The sequence below is a fragment of the Tyto alba genome, unplaced genomic scaffold (assembly GCF_018691265.1).
Source record: "Tyto alba isolate M040663 unplaced genomic scaffold, T.alba_DEE_v4.0 Super-Scaffold_6, whole genome shotgun sequence".
NCBI classification, from domain to species: domain Eukaryota; kingdom Metazoa; phylum Chordata; class Aves; order Strigiformes; family Tytonidae; genus Tyto; species Tyto alba.
In genome coordinates, this window is record NW_024881327.1 from 19887126 (window position 1) to 19904902 (window position 17777).

Consider the following 17777-nt stretch of genomic DNA (forward strand, 5'->3'; position numbering starts at 1 on the left):
ACAACAGCAGTAGGAATGTAGTTTTAAGCTGAAACCTGAGCTCCCAACTTTCTGCCTCACAGTGAGACTTTGTATTTGCATTTTTAAGCTTGTAAAAACTAGGGAGTTAGAAGTTCTGGCAAACCGTGCTTCAGCATGTTGCAATAACACTCGGGCTGCAATGCCTGTCTGCACAGCTCACCACCATCTGCCTGTCTCTTCCCCTCTGCTTTTTTTCCTCTTTATATTGTTTAGGTTTGAATGACTGTGTCTAAACAACAGGCTGCCTTCCTATACACTGTATCTTCTGCTATTTTAAAGTAAAAGTTTACAGAGTGGAAAGACAGCAGGAAAATGTTTCAGAGATGAGAAGAATGGTGAAAGGGAGGCAAAGCTTTCCTGATCCATGACTTTTAAGGGATAAAAGGAAGATAACTTCTACTAGCTCTGGTTCCTAAGGGTTTTGACACACCTTTTTCCATCTTCTCCTTATGATGGGTGATCTAGGAGAGAAATTGAATTCTCATCCATCAGCAGTAGCCTGGTTGTTTCTTCCATCGTAACTGCTTGGTTTTCAGCAGCTGGGTTGCTCTTCCACAGCCTTTTTTGTTCTTCCTTTTTCAGGGGCCAACTCCTGTTTATACCATATCTCTTCCTTCAAAGCTGCTCCTCCGGCTTTTCACAGAGCTGTCTGTCCTCCTTCTCCACCTCATCCTGCTCTCCAGCTCTCTCGGACATGCAGTGCCCCGTGGCTGGTTCCTACTTGTGTCCCACGCTTGTGCGCCTCATTCCTGGGAGGGGGAACGGTCCCCGGGATCCAGCGAGCAACCTGAAGGAGTCAAACCAGCACACAACCTTTTACCAACCGGCAGGTGAGCACAGTGTCCAGCCAAGACAGCAGGAATGAAGAGCAGGAGGTGTGATGGAGCACGGCCCGGTCGGGGATAAGGACTGACGTTGGCCGGGTCCCTGCAGCGACGCTGCCTCCTTGCCCTCTCCTGGGGTCCCACCCCAGGCGGTGGCATCGATGCCTGTCTGACCCTCTGGAGGCTTGTGTTATCCTCAGCACAGACGGCTGAGACATAAATGTCCCTGTCCCACAAAGGGGAAGAAAAAAAAGACATTTTGAAAAGTTTCTCACGGATTATCTGGCAGCGAGTCAGAGCAGACTTGGGCTGGGGCTCAGCTCTGATCTCTGGGTGATGTTTACTTTCTAAAGCAGTAGGATAACAAACACAGCAAAACGTGCGAGAGAGAACAAGACAAAGAAAATCTCCCCGCCCTTTCTATCCCTGTGTCTAGCTGTGCTTTCCTTTGGTCCTGGGAATGTTCCTCTTTGACTGGAGAGGGTATAAATGATGAGATTCACTTCTGAGCAGCCCATGGAATAGCCCAGGGCAAGTAATTCCTAGAAGATGCTTTCCCCTTCTTAAATGGGTCATTAATGTTTGGAGCTAAATACCTCAGCAGGGAGATGAGAGAAACAAATGGGGAAATAGTTTCCTGAAAGGAGGAAGAAAGAGCTGTTATTCACTCATCTGTTCAGGATATTCTTAGATCTGCGTGGGAACAGCCTAACAAAAGGAGGAAGCTTGAGAGAGGCAAGCCAGGTGACAGTGATGTGCATGGGGACAGTCCTGAGGGAGTTGGAGCCATGTCATCCTTAGGCAGGGACACAGTAATTGTTCCCCAAAGAGGTTTCTTCCCCATTTTCCATCTCTGTCTCCCTGCTCCCAGTACAGGACACTGGAGGGAGGGAAGGTCTTTAAAAAGAAACCCAGCAGCTTTGCTGCTGTGCAAGTGTCAGTCATGATGTTGCTGTTACTCTGGTGCAAGGAGCTTAGGGGAGGCACCGTGACGCAGAGCTGAGCTCAGGTTGTTCTCCAGGAGATCCTGAAGTGTTCATCTGCTCTGATGTGCTCCTCCAGGATGGCAAGATCGAGCCAGTAGATCAGGGGCAGCTCTTCTTGAAGTGATGGGGGAAAATGTGGCTTGTAGAGAGCTGGACAGATGCTCTGAGCAAGGAGGCTGTGTTGCCTGCAGGGAAGATAATGAGCTCCTGAGGGGTCTGGTTTTGAGGCTTGAGTCAGGTTTGGAGAATAGCAAAGGATTAGAGCTTTCCACCTCTCTCTGTTCCCTACTGGCAGATCACTTTTGGCCCCAGTCAGATTCAATTATTTCAGATAGGTAATTGACAGACACTCTTGTTCAGTAATTAGGAGTGTGTGTGTGATTATATTCCCAAGGAGGGGAGAAGTTGTGGCTGAAAAGTCCAGCTGGCAGTGCTGCTTTCATCTGTGTGCAGCGTCCAGCAGTACAAGGTCCTAATACCCCTGGAGGTTTTCACTCCCTGTGGCAGCAGCCGTGGGAGGCATTGCTATAGACCACTTGGATGTGGGGCTGGTTTTTGTTTGGTTGGTTTTGGTTTTGTTTTTTCTTTTTCCTGGTCACCTGAAATGAAAGAATGATAAAATAGATCTTAAAGGATGATACGCAAGAAAGGCGGTTTCTTTGTGGAAATGATGGCACTGCTGTGCCAGGCTAGGGGAGGTGGGAAGGGTTGTGCTGAACTTCTGTGGCAAGAGAACACGGGCAGTTTGATGGTCATCTCTCCAAGCTTTCAGAAAATACTAGATCTTGGATTATAGCGGCTGCATCAGGATTTAAATGCTATGTCTATTATGCTGTGGCTAAAAAGAGACAAAACATATTAATGGGTAGCAATGTTTTGTACCCGCTTAATCAAATTATCCTTCCTTGCCATATTTCACTCCTGTAGCTGCTTGTAATAAGTGCTGATGGATATCCCGTGCCAGAAGAAAATAACATTTGCGCTGCCTGTTACATTAATTTCTCTGATAAAATGAGGCTACCGGGATGACCCATCTGACTCCCGTGATATTTTTATAAAGAACAAAATTGAGTACTGTTGTTATGATTAGCGTATTAAAAGTATTAGGTTTGTTGTCTTAGCTGTGCTGTGTTTTCTCATGCTCTCTCTCATGCTGATTGCTAATGACAGGCTTTGGCAGGAGCTCGCCTAGGCAGTCTTTCCTGTGATGGGAACCAGATGGATGGTTTTGGTCTGGCTGCCTCTTCCACTGAACTCCAGGAATGGGAGGAGGGGGAGCCCTTCTTGGGGGTGTATTGGTAGAAAAGTAAATGAATGGTGGAGGACCAGTTGTCCTCTATCCCTCGCTTCTCTTCCCTTGAGGCTCCCTGTTTTGCAACCTTCAGTCTCACCCTTGGCTTCGACTTCTTGGCTTTCAAGGGATTGTACTGTATGCTACATTTTCATTACTGGTACAATTGATGGAAAATCACATTTTATTATGTGAAAAATGCAGTGTTCTTGACTGTCAAAGATCCATTCAGCTGGAAAAAATCTATGTGAGGCACTCTTTTATATTTCATGTATTTTGTGCATTGGTTGGAATGAAAAAATAATGAAAGGCTGCATTTTGTCAACTTCTGCATCTGCCTGACTGGCAGTGCTGACTGATTTGTTTTTTAAATGTATTTATTTTTTGCACTAAGCACTATTATTCTCCACCCTTTCACGATAAATGCAAATAATATGTGGAATGTTGGGAAAAGATAGATGCAAATTATTCGGTCCCTCCAGGTAGGTCTCTGAAGGAACTGGAAATGTGACTTCAGTGTGGAAAAGTACTGTCTGTAAATGAGGTGCAGCAATGATAACAGGGCTACTGTCACGTGTTTCAGGTTTCTGTGGACAGATCTTTTTTTTTTTTTTTTTTTTCTTTTCCTTTTTGTCTCCTGCTGTGAAACTTTACATGAGATCTGTGGACTTTGAACATCTGAGGTACATCATTCTGTCCATAAATCCCTCTGCCCCTCATGGGTAGCTCAGGTGCGATGTGCCCAAACTGCCAAGGCTATTGGGCTGGGCGTTGGGAGGGAGCTAAACATCCTTGGTGTCAGCGAGAATGGGCAGATACCTCTCCTGAGATCCAGACCGGTATACCTTTTAGCATGAATCAAGCTTTCCCTTAGGGGAGGAACGTGGCTTCCCTCCCTGCGCCGCCCTGCGCCAGCTGCGCTGGTACGTGGGCATGAGTCAGAGGGAAGGAAGCCAGACTGACTTGGCGCTGTGAGATGCTGCAACTCTTAGGATGTCTTTGCAGCAAGACTAGCTTTTGTTCCCACCTCGCCATCGCCCCTAAATGTGCTCCAGCCCAGAAGAAGGTACCACACTGCTCTGCGCTGCTGAGCCACCAGTGGGATGTGGCCCCGGGCGTCTCAGCCCTGCTCTCAAGTACCACATGAGCTGGTAGCCTGGAAGGAGTGTGCAGTGCAGCTGACACCCCCATCCTTCCAGCTGCTGGGGGTTACTCCATGGTTCAGGCATACCCATGACTCAGGATCTCCCCACAAACTGAAAACAGCATTTTCTTTTATTACAACCTTTTTTTTTTTTTTTTCATGTCAGAATTGTCTTCATACCTAGATCATTATAATTGCAATTTCAAGTGAAGAGCCTGTGAAAAGAGGTGTCAGGGTGCTCCTTCTCAGCATTGTTTCATTATTGCCACTTGTAAAATTCACTCCCAATTACAGTTAAGATTTTAATGTGACACAAATTTTCTAAATACTGAAAAAGTAATGTCTTTATTGCTAGATCCATACAGATTTTCTTTCAATGCAAAAGAAGTAAACTGAGGAGTAGAAGCTTACAGAGAAAGTAGTAAAAGTAAAAGCTTACAGAGAAATCTAGAAAATCCTTCTTTCTATCTGAGACATTGTTTATCTCTGCCCTTCTTGACTCCCAACCGTGAAGGCATTAGGAGCTCTTCAGTGGGGGCCATTAGGAGAATCTTGGTCTGAAGACCTTCCTGGCTGGAGGAGGTTACCTCACTGTACCTTTGTAGTGAATTGGCCCCGAAATCCTGAAGAGGGTGTTGGGCTTGTGAGGTCTTGCTGGACTGGATAGTGAATGGTCGGCAGCATGTTGGTTTGAGTGAGAAGGCCAAGCAGAAGAGGATCCCAGGAGAAATCAGGTAGGAAGGGACCTCAGGAGGTGTCTGGTGCAACCTCACGCTCAGGGCAGAACCAGATGTGAGATCAGAGCAGGTTGCTCGGGACTTGATCCAGTCAGGTCTTTGAACGCCCCCGGGGAGGTGGATAGCACAGCCCTGCTGGGAAACCTGTTCCAGGACACTCTTGGTAATTTGCTGTTCGTTACCATGTGGCACTCAGAGCACTCCACAGTGGTTGGAGGTAAATATGTGCCATCATTCTCTTGTTCTGTAAAAGATGTTCCTGAGACCCTCTTTGTTTAGGAGGCAGTGTAAGCAATGACCACACAAGCCTGGGACACTTCTGCATGGCGCTCCCTGCCATGAAGAGGTGGGTGTGAGGGATGAGGAGATGCTTTGTCCTCTTTTGGGGCTAGGTGTGGGACAAGCAAAGCCATCATGCTGATCAGGGTGGGGAAGAACCAGTCCAACCCTTTCCATCATGGTTTTCCCTGACCTTTTTTCCATAGTCACATCTAAGTGATGGAGTAGGGACTGTGGTGTGCTCTTAGGCTGTCCTCCTTTCTCCCCAGTAAGATATACATCTGTTCTGGCTGAAATAGTGTCACCTGGATTGGTGACATCAACGTGGTTAATAGCAGGGCTGAGCCTTGATGTCTGTTTGCCTTCGGACACAGAGTTGGGGCATGGGGACGCTGTAGCTCCTCATGTGCCCAGCATGCCCATCGTAGGCCTTCAGAGAGGTGGGCACCTCCCAGAGACTCAGCTGAGGGTGGAAAGCCAAGCCTTGCCGGGCAGGATGCGGGCCAGGAGGTGCCTATTGGACTCCCTGTGCATTTGCATTTTCTAATCTGCTGCCTAAAGCATTATCTTGCTTGCTCAGACAAGTCATTCACCACATCAGGAGCGTGTGGGAAAATAACCCAGTCAGTATAACCAGAGGAAAATAAATGATTTTGTGGTTGGCCATTTGGAGCTGAACTAGCTTGGGATTTTTTTTTTTCTCTTTTAGCAGCACCCTGAAAAAAATGCAGTGTGAATGGGTGTGAAATATGAAGAGAGTTTGCTTCCTTCTTTCATAGGCATACATCCAAAAAAAAAGCAAAAGTAAATATACAGACAGCCACTCCTAAATGCTTTGGTAGGGCTTTAGAGGATCCAAAGGCTCAGTGTGTTTGACTGGTAGGACATCGGATCTTCTCCTTCAAAATAGCTTTGAACACAAGGGAAGTCTCTGACACAGAAGAAAGGAGAAGCCATGGTGATCACCTGGGGTGCCTCAGTGTGCTGCTCATTTACCCAGAATCTACTTCTCCTCTTGATTCTTCATTTGTATTTGAAGAGAGGAACACAGATATAATGTAAGTACAGAGGGGCAAATCATGTCCTGTGTTAGGGGCAACGATATGAGGCTGCAGTGGGTCAGATCCAAAAAGGGGCTGATTTTTATTACCAGGACAGGGAAAAATGAGAAAATGTGTCCCAGCTAAGGCAATTCTGAATTCCTGACTGTTAAAAATGCCGAGTTCTTTGCTCCTGCAAGATGTAAACTGGATTTCACAGCTACTGTTTGCTGTTGCTATTTAAGAGATGGCAGCAAAACAGAACAGGATAATGTCTTCTGCTGAAATAGAAATGCTGGTGTAAATAATTTATTTGCTAATTGGTAGACATTGCTCTAATGACAGAGATCTCTAAGAAGGTATTTGTATCATATTAAACCCTGTATTCTAGAGGTGGCTTTTTCCTCTATTGGGTGTTAATGCAGTTGTGTGGATTAATCACACTATAATGCAGCCGAACAGCTCTTGTCCCTGCTTGACTCAGGGAGCAGGGTTTTTTGGCTTCATACATGCATGAGAAAAATCACATCCAAGTTTTACAAAGTATATTTTGGAAATAAAGTCTGAAGTTTAATTGAAAAAAACAAACAAAACACTTTCTTTTCCCCCAGTAAATGAGGTCATGGAGCCTGATTGCTTGGCCCATCTGTTGCCGTTCATAAGTATGTTATTTTTTTAAAGGGCAATACTAAATGATATTATGTAGTTATCTACTTTTGTATGCCTCTTGGCTTGTCAAGCACTGTCATTATATTGACCGCTGTTCTTAAAACAGGATTTTGGTTAAAGTAGTATATACCTGCCATCTGGTTGAAAAATGTAAGCTTCCTACACAACTAAGTGGAGTTGTACTGTGGTATTAGGAATAGCTCATGTTCTCTTGAAAATAGCAGCTGATGGCAGATTGCAGAAATCAGCCAGTTATCAGTTGTCATTAAGCTATTTGATATTTGACACACGTGGAAAACATGCTATTTATAAGTATGCAATTATGTTATAGAACTATTCCTCTTTTTTTTTTCCTTCCTTTTTCTTCCCCCTACTATGCAGACAATAGATGGGCTGCAGACTGAAGGTGTGCCAGACTGTGTATAACATTTCTGCCATCAAAAAATGGTCTGAGAGGGGTGTAGAAATAAATTTGGTGTTCCCATGCTATAGAACTATAAGTATCTAAAGAGAAACGTCAGCTACAAAGAGCCCAGGAAACAGAAATATATGCAACCAACTGGTAGAAGACTTCACAACTAGAAATTGTAATGGAAAAGATGCATTTTACTTCAATATGTATTTGCGTTTCTGCTAGGAGAAAAGAACTTGAGTCTTAGGATCAACTAAAGCAGAGACACTAAAGGCGTAATTACTTTCTAAACCTGAGCAAGACAGCAGACTCTCAGAGCTATAGGCTAGTCACTAGCATGAAAGCTTAATGGTAACCACTAAGCAAGGATTCATGTACAATGCAGGGCAGAGGACTCTGCTGGAGAAGGCCGTGAGGCACCGTGGTGCTATGACCTGTTCCCTTGTAGTCCATTTTGGGGTAAATGATAACAAAAAACAAGGAAGAAACAGTCTGCTGGAAAAGAGGTTTAAGTATTACTTCTGTGAGTGGAAATGTGAATAAAAAGAGCAGTCAAAATAGGATGGGGTGCTGTAAGGCTATTAATTTTACTCAGAAATGGTATGAGGAGGTATTATTTTCATGTGGGCTGAGGGCTAGACCATGGTTAATCTGCTCCGGTGACATTAAAATCTTGCGAGCACATCCTGCAAGGTTTTGTTAAAAAATGCTATAAATAACAGCTGATAATTCTCACAAGATTTCAATTATATAAAACCAGAAATGTTTCGAGAATTATGAGGAGTTTGTTATCCCCGCTGGCAATTCCTGTGATCTCTTCTCCTATATGAGTGTTGAATGGAAAATTAAGGTCTCTGCTGTTTCGTCTCCAGCACAATCTTGATTAGGTTTGAATCTTCTGGGTTTGAATTTGAATCCTCTTGGCTTTTCAAATGACATCTGAGATTCTGGTTGTGAAAGGTCTCTAGTCATTTTGCTTTTAAAAGTTACTTCACCCACAACCATCCACCCACGTTGAAAATGCATTCAGCTTCATAATTATAAGTTTTAGGGTGTTACAGTCATCGGAGTTATGTTCTAACAGAAAATTGGGTAGCAAAGGTGTAGGTCAGAGGTTGTGGTTTGTTTTTTGTTCATTGACTTTTCCTCACCAGAGGAGTATTTGAAAATTTTATTATGGAGACTAATCACATCTCCCTCGCTTTTGAAGACCTTCTCAGGCCATCAAAGCAGGTTCAGCAATCTCAGCATTTTGGCAACATTGCTACTGCCTTGACCATAAAAAGACTTGAAGCTGGTGCAGACAGCACGCCCCGCAGAGGAAGGCTTGCAGGAGTGAGCGGTGCCCAGGAGCGACCGCGGCTCTCAAGCATTCCTTCCCAGGTGTGTGCACACACGCCAGCTCCCTGCGCTTCCCTGCAAACTGAGCTGGCGTTCCCAGGGAAAAGCCACGGTTTCCAGGGGCTCTGGAGAAGCCTTCTGCTGGCACACAGGGATGGCTGGTGAGGGAGCCGGGGCAGAGACCCTTGCAGAATGAAAAATGCAGGCGTTTGGCAGAAAATAACTCTTCCTCTCCACTTCCCAGGCGGTGTAGTTATTTGCAATTCCTAGTTGCTTATTCTCTAATTTAGTAGCTAACCACTCAGCTGCCCTGGTACGCTCCTCCTCCCCTCCCCACCGCCAGCTCTCCCTGCTTGCTCTCTTGCTCACCAGCCGACGGGAGCAAATTTGCTGCCTGGTTTGGTCTCCTCTTACTCGACCTTCACAGGCCATTTCAGCTTCTCCACCCTGGCAAAAGGTTAGTGAAAGCCCCTTTATATGCCTCTCTTTCTTCAGTTTGTAACTTTTTTATGTGTTTATCTGCACTATTACAGGTCTAGCAGACGGCTAATTAAGAAAAAAAAAATGAAAATCAAGTAATCTGTCTTGTGTGGGGGGGTTTGCAGAGAAAATTGGGAGGGAGAACAAGCACTCATAGGTCAAAAGTAGCTGTGTAATCAATTTTATTGAAGGACAGAACACAGTATGGTGGTTTACTTCTCACATTTAAGAAAAAGAAGTGTTAAAAAATGGTTATAGTTGAAGAAAGGATCTTTAAGTGTATCAAAAACCTGTAAAGATGATCAGGAGTGGTGTGTGGTATTTAAGTATCAGAGTGAGAAGCAGGCAGCATCCTGGAAGGCAGAGATCTTTCTCAAAGGAGCTCACTGGTTTTGCAAACATGTAACGAAGTTTTCCTTTCTCTATTCTGGAGGCAGATGCCAATAATACTGGATATGGCAGAGTGTTATTCCTAGCATCTGTATAAGCAGTTTAGGAAATGATGGAAGAACACGGTACCAAAGAAGCAGTTGTTTTTTCAGATGGGTTCTGAGAGTATTGGGTGTCCAAATGAATTCATTGTGGCAGCTGTAAATGTGAGAACTTACTCTCAGCAGTCCTGAACTGCTAAACTTTTCCCGGTAGAAACTTGTCTTGGAAATGAGCTTTCTGGGACATGGTCCTGGTGCCATTCTCAGGTTAATTGTTCCAGGTCGATTTTCCTTATGGAAGCTTAAGTAATTTTCTCACCTTCTCAAGTTATGACCTCTTTGTGTCAGTGGGGAATTCTGGTAACACGCCTATTTAGGCCACCAAATGCACTGCGTTATGAACGATTTTTTTTTTTTTTTTTCCCCCCTTTTTTTAGGGGAAGCAGGAGGTGGGGGAGAAGAACTCTAAAACTGGTTTTGTTTCCACCAGCATATATATTGTCTCTTTCTTAGGGCAACATCTTTTCTTTGACTTGGGAAGTTCTGCGCTTACCAAGAGAGCTAGAAAGTGAAAATTTTCTTACCACGGTTTACATCCCTTGAGAAAACGCTAGGTGTGCCAAAAAATATGTACTCTGTCTGACCACACAGCCTTCAAAGGAGCAGTAGCTAGAACAGCTCTGAGATTGCCTAGGAAATTGCGAGACAAAGAAGAGCTTCCCAGCACATACCCTGAGTACCTGGCCGAAGGGCATCAGGTGATAAAAGAGTCTCTCATCTTCCAGCTGGGAGTTGCCCAGAAGCACCCTCCAGGCCCTGCATTTAGTGCTGGGGATGCAGCTCTCTCTTGTTCCTGCTTCCTCCCAGAGTAACCACACCCTTTCCCTATCAACTGTTGTTGCTCAAGAGGAGAAAGTGTGTGCTGAAGTTCAGGATCATGTTCAACAGGCAACGTTCAATGTAACCTGTCTAATCTGAAGATTTTGTACAGTTTGTTTCTGATGAGTGTTATGTAGTAGTTGTTGGTGCCAGCAAGTATTCTGTATATATATTACTATGTTGCACAGAAAATTAGTGTTTTGGCTTAAGATGAAAAAAAGAAGAAAGAATCACTTTTAAAGCCTGTAAACTTGGTACAAAGTACTCTTGGTGGCAGCAGCAGTAGAGGCAGCAGCAGTAGAGGCAACTTCACTAGTGAGGCCTATCAGGACAGTATGTTCTGGAATAACGGGTTTCCACAATGTAAGAAAGCAGATATTTAGGGTTGTACATGTATAGTGTAGGGCATGCATATGCACGTTAATTAGCAGCCTTTATATTTTCTTTAAAGACACTTTAGGAATTTATGTGCTGAAACCTAAAATTATAAACTCTGAAGGCAACCATTTTCAGGTTAAGAAATGGCAGACTTACAACTGGTGGTACAACCTTAAGTTTTGACGTTCTCCTGTCTCTGGGTTATGATGGACTTCACTCTTTGTACCAGAACATACATGACTGTTTTCTGTCTCTGTGATCAGAGAAACCCTTCAGGGATGGATGAGTTACTGTTGTCATTTTACAGCTGAGAGCAGAAGAGCATGTATGAACATACCATGTTTTTCGCCAGGACTTCTGCTTCATACTAGCTACACAGTAGGTGTATGTGGGAAAATACAGTGAGAGCCACTTGAACCTGGGCTGTTGTACTAGGAAGGGTGTCCTATGGCAATGCACTTGCAGCATTATTGCATCACCTCAGGTGTTCATACATCTTCTCACCAACTGGGTATCTTTGTAAGAAGATACGGGGAGAGCTGGAGACTAACATGCTTTACCTGAAATTATGCAAGGATCTTCATTAAACACTTTCTTTTTGCTGTAGGGGAGACTCATTTTGTGACTGTGGTTATTATGTACAGAAATAATGGCGCCCTGCTGAAGAGGATGGTTCTGTTGTGTAGGGTTCCTGTGAGCTTGGGAGGCAACTGGCCGGCGTCTTTGTGATCCTGTACTGTTCTGTGTGAAAGAGAGGTATTTCTACTCTAGATAATATAAAGAATTAACATAGACCTTGAGAAGAGCAATGTCCTTTGGACTTTTTCATCATGAAAACATAATGAAAATTTTTCGTTGACTTCAGGAAAGATGTAGGCATTTGCACACACAAGTGGTGCATTACATTACCTTCTCAGATAGCAAGCAGAAGCCCACGCGGCGCTGTGCTTGAGGACTGTTTTGGGTTGCCCTTGGATCAAGGTCTCATCTAGATTAAAGGCTCAGATTGAGTTAGGTGAAGTGCTGCAACTGTGTGCATACTCTTTGCTCATGACAAATGCAAGGTTATTTGACTTATTTTACATCTCAGGTAAAAGCCCTGGGGCTACTAGCACAGAGATAATGTTCAGCTGATGCCTGGTAGCTTCATTATGAATTGACTATTGAGAAAAAAACCAGGAGTGTCGGTATATATGCTGCTGGGTTGGTTTCATTGCACTGACTGCTCCCAGCTGAAGCCCTGCTTAATGATGAAATGCAGGTTAGCTCATTTTAAACAGGAACAGGCTTAATTCAACCAGCCAACACAGATCTAAAGCAGACCTGCCAAGTGCTTGAGGGTTGCCTGACGTGTGATGCTTCTCAGCCTTGCTCTAAATGGATATCTGGCATCACTGTCATGTTATTCCTGTAGCCCAGCAGAGATGCTGTGCATTCAGCAGGGGTGCAGGACAAGCTGGCTGGGGTGGCTCATGACCATGGAGCAGAGCCCCAAACATCTCATCTCACTTGGGAGAGTCAGGGGAGAACTCGTAGAAGGAGGGAGAGATAGCAGAGTTCTTCCCCCTCCTCCACTGTAGTGCCTACCGTGCTCTTCTTACTTCACATAGACCCTACTGGAGCCCACAGATTTCTAGGAAAAAAAACATATGGAAAATTTAGGACTGGGCTATCTGGCACATTGCCATCTTAGCTGATGGGCAGAAATGAAAGAAACGGGAAGGACGGCTCCCTCGCTTTCCTCCGGGGGAGGGAAGCCAGCCACAGCAAGCCAGCTGGCTGTACTTCCCTTTCCTTGTCACTTTATTTAAAGGAAAAACGAAGGAGAAGCCTGAAACTTGGCCAGTTACATAGATTCATAGGGCAGAACCAAGCACAGCGATGATATTAGCTGTCTGCCTTGTACCCGGTCTGTCTAAGACAGAAAAAAGGACATATGTATGAATTCTTCCTTCTTCTCTAGAATATCTCTTTTCATTGCAGGCTAAAGCAGAGATTATCCATTTGGAAAACTGGGGTTTTTTTTTTTGTTTGTTTGTTTTTTAAGAAAGAACTTTTTTACCGTAACATCTTCATGCCAATTTTTTGTTCAAGAATAGTGTGGAGATCTGGAATGTTTCATGTAAAATAAGATACCATATGTTTTCATGTCTGTGCATACATGTGACATGCCTGTTTCATGCAACATGTATGCATGCAAATAACATGTTTTTTATGGCCTAACTTCCTTGAACAGGTTTTAATCTTGATCATCTTTGTTGAATTTGATTTTGAGTAGCATGCTAATAAACTAGTTAAAATGCACAAGCTTTGATTCTGGAAAATATTCCTAGTTCATGAAGTGGATCAGAATTCACAGTCTGTTGCAAGAGAATTTCTGTTAATCTTCTTAAAGGCAGCAGATAAGATTTCAGAATCAGATTAAATATTTGTATTCCACATTAGGAGACCTCGGTTCTGTCTGACAATCAATAAATCCTCCTCAGGCTCGCGGTTCCTCCAGTCTGCATTTACCTCTTTCATGTTGTGCATGAAGGACCTCTTATAGACTGTTAATGTACATTTATTTGGAAGTTGAAAATTACATTAGAGGTTTGACTTTCCCTTATGTTTGTTTGTCTTTGTTTTGTTTCTTCTAGCTGAGGATAGGGAGAGATGGGCACTTCCAGCTCACTTGAATTTAGGAGGAGCAGCGAGGACAGTGTGTAGACCATGTCCCACTGAGCTGTTTAGCTGCCATGAGTGTCTCGTGATTAAATCTCATGCTGAGGGTGCTGTACACTCCCCCCACCCAGTCACCCAGCGTCTCGGCTCGCTCTCGGTATGCATTTCCCACTCTGTAGATGTGGGAGGCGAGTTGACAGCTTGCTCGCAGACAGAACGCAGGATACTAGATGGGAAGCAAGTGTGTAAAAAAAACATCTGCTCTAAGCTGGTACTGAAGATGTTTGCATAATTTATTAGTATTTTTAGAAAACAAGCATAATTAAGGAAATAAATATTTGTCATACATACAACATATCGTGTTGTTTAATATCAAATGATGTCATTGCTCAGTGGTGCTTTGCCTATTACCTCTGTATGCAGCAGAGGGCACTATGTAGTGCTTAGCTTTTAAAGCACAGCAAAATTCTACATTTTTTTCCTTCATTACCCAGAGAGCTGCCTTAAGAACACTTCTTGAGCATCTCAGTTATTGTCTAGTACTTTTCTGTGTGCCTTTGTCATATACTTTCCATTGTGTCTTCATAAAATCTAGAGAGATGGCCTGTCCAAGGGCAGGGTGTCAGCAATTTTACATCTTTTGGAAAAAAAAAAAATAAAACCAAATGTTATACTGATACTGACAGTGATGAATGCAGATGAACTCCTCATAAGTTTCCAGGCACAATCGTGATGAAACTGGGGAAGGCCTAGACAGATCCCTCATCCTGTAATGATGATGTAGGTGAAGTCCTAGAAAAACAGGGTTAGAATTTGAAGAATTTGCCAACCTAGAGCAACTGCTGCGAGATTACAGATTGAAGTATTTTGATGATTTCTACAGGCAGAATATTTTGCACAATGCCATAACCACTTTTCAACAGAAGAATAATCTAAAATAACTTTTCTGGAAGCTGTGTGATATAAAAAGTGTGTGGGATGGTTCATTACAAGTTTCATAACCCTACACTAAAAAGTAGTTTATATCACTAGAATCTCTTGAGTACATTCAACTTGCCTGGTTCAAAAATAAATTAAAATAAGGCAAGGGTCCATTGTATTTAAATACAACACATCAGGGATGAAAACATTCTTCACAGTAAGAGATGAGGTGAACTCTTTCTTCTCTGAAGAGAGAGCATATTGTGGTCAGCCTTTGTCAGGCATGTTTGTGCATGCAACCTTGGTTATAAATTCCAGCATTCAACAATGCCACTGCTAAATTCTTTTTATATTGAAAGCAATACTATCCTCAAAAAATAAAACTGTTTGAAGTGCCCAGTGGCCACTATCCCATTGAATCAGGCAAGGTCAATAATTTGTATAAATCTGTGCTAGTATAGAAAGATGACATAATCATAATGTGCAGTGGTATGATGCTTCAGCTTCTAGCCATAATGCACCATGTGATACACTTTAAAGTTGTTGCACATCCAAGTATTGCTTGTCATGGCTTGAGCTCAGATGGCAATTGAGCACCATGCAGCTGCTTACTTTCCCCTTTCTCACCCCCCTGCCTCCTTCCCCAGTGCTGAGAAGGAGAAAATAAGTAAAGGTTCAGGATTTGAGATAAGGACAGGGAGGGGTGGCTCACCCTTTACATTCACGGGCAAAAGACCGACTCATTAGGGGAACAAAAAAAAGAATACAAATTTAATACAAACACTAACAACCACAACACTTAACAGACAGAGTAGGATAGTGAAAAGCATTGCCACATCTTGAAAACACCTTATCCCACTCCTCCCTTCTTCCTGGGCCGAGCTCTGCTCCCGCTATCTCTACCTCTTCCTCGCAGCGGCACAGGGGCAGGGAATGGGAGGCGCAGTCAGTGCTGCTGGTTCTTCCATCTCAGAGGGGGTGAACTTCTGGAACTTCTTTCCCCTGCTCCAGCATGGTCCCCCTCTCACGGGAGACAGTCCTTCATCAACTTTCTCCAACCTGAGTCCCTCCCATGGGCTGCAGCCCTTCCCAAGCTTCTCTGGAGTGGGACACCCCATCCCCGTGTTGCAAACCTCCTAGCACTGAGCTACAACAGTGGGGGCTGCTTCTTCCCACAGGATCCTAGCCTCCTTTGGGTGTAGTCACCTGAGATGGTGTGGGGCCGCCCACAGACTGTAGGTCAACATCTGCTCCACCACAGACCTACACGGGTGGCAGCGGGGGCAGCCCTGCCGTCTCACCACAGTGGGGGGTTCTGCTCCAGCTCACCTCCACCCTCTTTCCTCCTCTGTTTTTCCCCCAACCTCCATGTTCACCTAGATGTTGCAACTCTTCCTCACAACTCCAGCTCCTCCTCCCAGGTCCCTTCCTAAATATGTTATTGCGGAGGCACAGCTGATTGGCTCAGCCTCGGCCAGATGTGGGTCCAACCTGGAGCTGGGGGAGCTTCAAGGAGCTTCAAGAAGCTTCTCACAGGGGGCCCCTGCTACCAAAAACCCCACCGCTCACTCAAACCCAGGACACTGGCCAAAATATTTTTTGAGGGAAATAAAAAGTGAAGGGAGCTGGGTTCAAAAGAAAGAGGTGGTGATTCTTCATGCCAGAGGGAGTAACCTGCACAAGTTCTGGCTGGACGATGCTGTAAGCGCAAGAAGTTTACACAGGCTGACAGGGAAACTGGGCAAACCTTTGGCAGGGAGGTCTCACGGAGACTACACGATAGAGGAATTGCAGCAGGCACAGCAAATCCATTGAACTGAAAATGGGGGGAGACACAGAGATTATTAGGGAGAGGTATGAATGCCACCTTATTCTTCCCTGGCTGTGCACTGCTGGCTTCTTTAGGAGGCTGAATGTTGGGCTAGATATATATTGGGGATTGCTGGGGGCTTTCTTCTATTCTACTGGTCCTATAATTCAGATTTTAAAAATTAAGCTGTTGAAAGCAGTTCTTGTGCAAATGGATCATAAATGTAAAGTAGTTTCAGGTGCCTGACAAACTGCATTCATTGCTTGGCTATCAGAATATAAATCATCATTATAAACCCACATCCGTGGAAGATTTCTGCTGTATTTATTCAGTTGGTTTTCAAGCCTCACTTAAGAATGCATTTCTCTAAACGTTTTCAAATGCTACCTTCTCTTTTCTTCCTTTTTTTTTTTTTTTTTTTTTTTTTTTTGTCGAATAGCTTACTAAAATGGTATGAACTGAATAATTGCGATATTAATATTTCTTCCCCTGACCTCTTATATTCTGTCGGTTCCACTAACAGATCTCCAGTTTGCAGGATGTTAGAATAGTAAGTTGAAGAGTTGCTTTCTTTAATGTCTTATCCTGAGAGTCAAAGTATTTGAGCAGGTTACAAATGCTACCTGCTATTCAGATGACCAAAACGCAGAATTCTGGACTAAATTAATGTGCGTTCATTGCAGGAGTCCTGTGGCCACAGTAGTTCAGTCCAGTCTTGTCTTCTAGCAGAAAGACAGCCAGTCCCAGCAGGGAATTATGGCTGCATGTCCCGCAATTGCCGCGTCTCCATCCAGCAGAGTATCACCACCATCAAAGGCACGGCTCAGTGGCTTTGAAGGGAGTCTTTCATTTAGTCGCAGTCTAATCTTCCTAACCCTGCACCGACGGGGTTTTGCTGGGCGGGGGGAGCCCATCTCGGCGCAGCTGCGGCTCAGGCAGAGCTTTGGGCAGGAAGATGAGGCCCACCAGCCTCCTGGCGGGACGTTCCCTTGCCCGAGCAGGGCTCGTCTTCCCCGCGTCTGCCAGGGAGAGCCGGGCGCAGAGCAGGGTGTGGAAGTGCCAGCGGGTACCGAGGTGCTGTGGATGCCCGCAGCAAGCAAGCACTAGCTTCGGGTGGGTGGTGCGTGCGGCAGTTTTGCCAGCCTCTGGAGGAACAGCTTTTCCCTTGGCTGGGTTTTGCTGCAGCTGGCTGGCCTGCCTGGGCTTGGGAGAGCTCTTAGAAGTACACGCTCCGAGGTTTGATCTGCCTTGCTTTAATCATCCCAAACAAGCCAGTCCTGTCCACATGCAAATATTCTGTAAGTGCTGAATTGTGTCATCCTTTTGCGTTTCATTTAACAGTTTCATATTTTTCTTAGTTTGGCAACTGTGGTATGAGAATCAGAAACAGCCCCCCTGCTTAGAGGGGGCCCTTTTACTTATTTGTGGCTACAGCTTCAGATAAGCCTCAGTATTTAAAATCCTCCTGCC

General features: G+C 44.5%; 2 protein-coding genes across 5 annotated transcripts in view; both read left to right on the forward strand.

Annotated features, from left to right (window-relative positions):
* The window catches only part of LOC122154871 (storkhead-box protein 1-like), a 68134-nt gene that overhangs the window by 39180 nt on the left and 11177 nt on the right, over window positions 1-17777 (forward strand). Inside the window, exon 2 of one of the 2 annotated variants that reach the window (XM_042807790.1) lies at window positions 604-851. The exons of the other annotated variant lie outside the window; for it this stretch is intronic. Within the exon in view, the coding sequence (XP_042663724.1) occupies window positions 604-851 (248 nt within the window). The remainder of the gene's footprint in view (window positions 1-603; window positions 852-17777) is intronic. 2 annotated transcript variants of the gene reach the window in all.
* The window catches only part of STOX2 (storkhead box 2), a 148010-nt gene that overhangs the window by 38931 nt on the left and 91302 nt on the right, over window positions 1-17777 (forward strand). The window contains exon 1 of one of the 3 annotated variants that reach the window (XM_032999027.2): window positions 6102-6340. The exons of 1 other annotated variant lie outside the window; for it this stretch is intronic. The gene's annotated coding sequence lies outside the window, so the exon portion shown is untranslated. Of the gene's footprint in view, window positions 1-6101; window positions 6341-9168; window positions 9202-17777 lie in introns of those variants that run through there. One more of the 3 variants, XM_032999026.2, reaches the window with a different exon arrangement.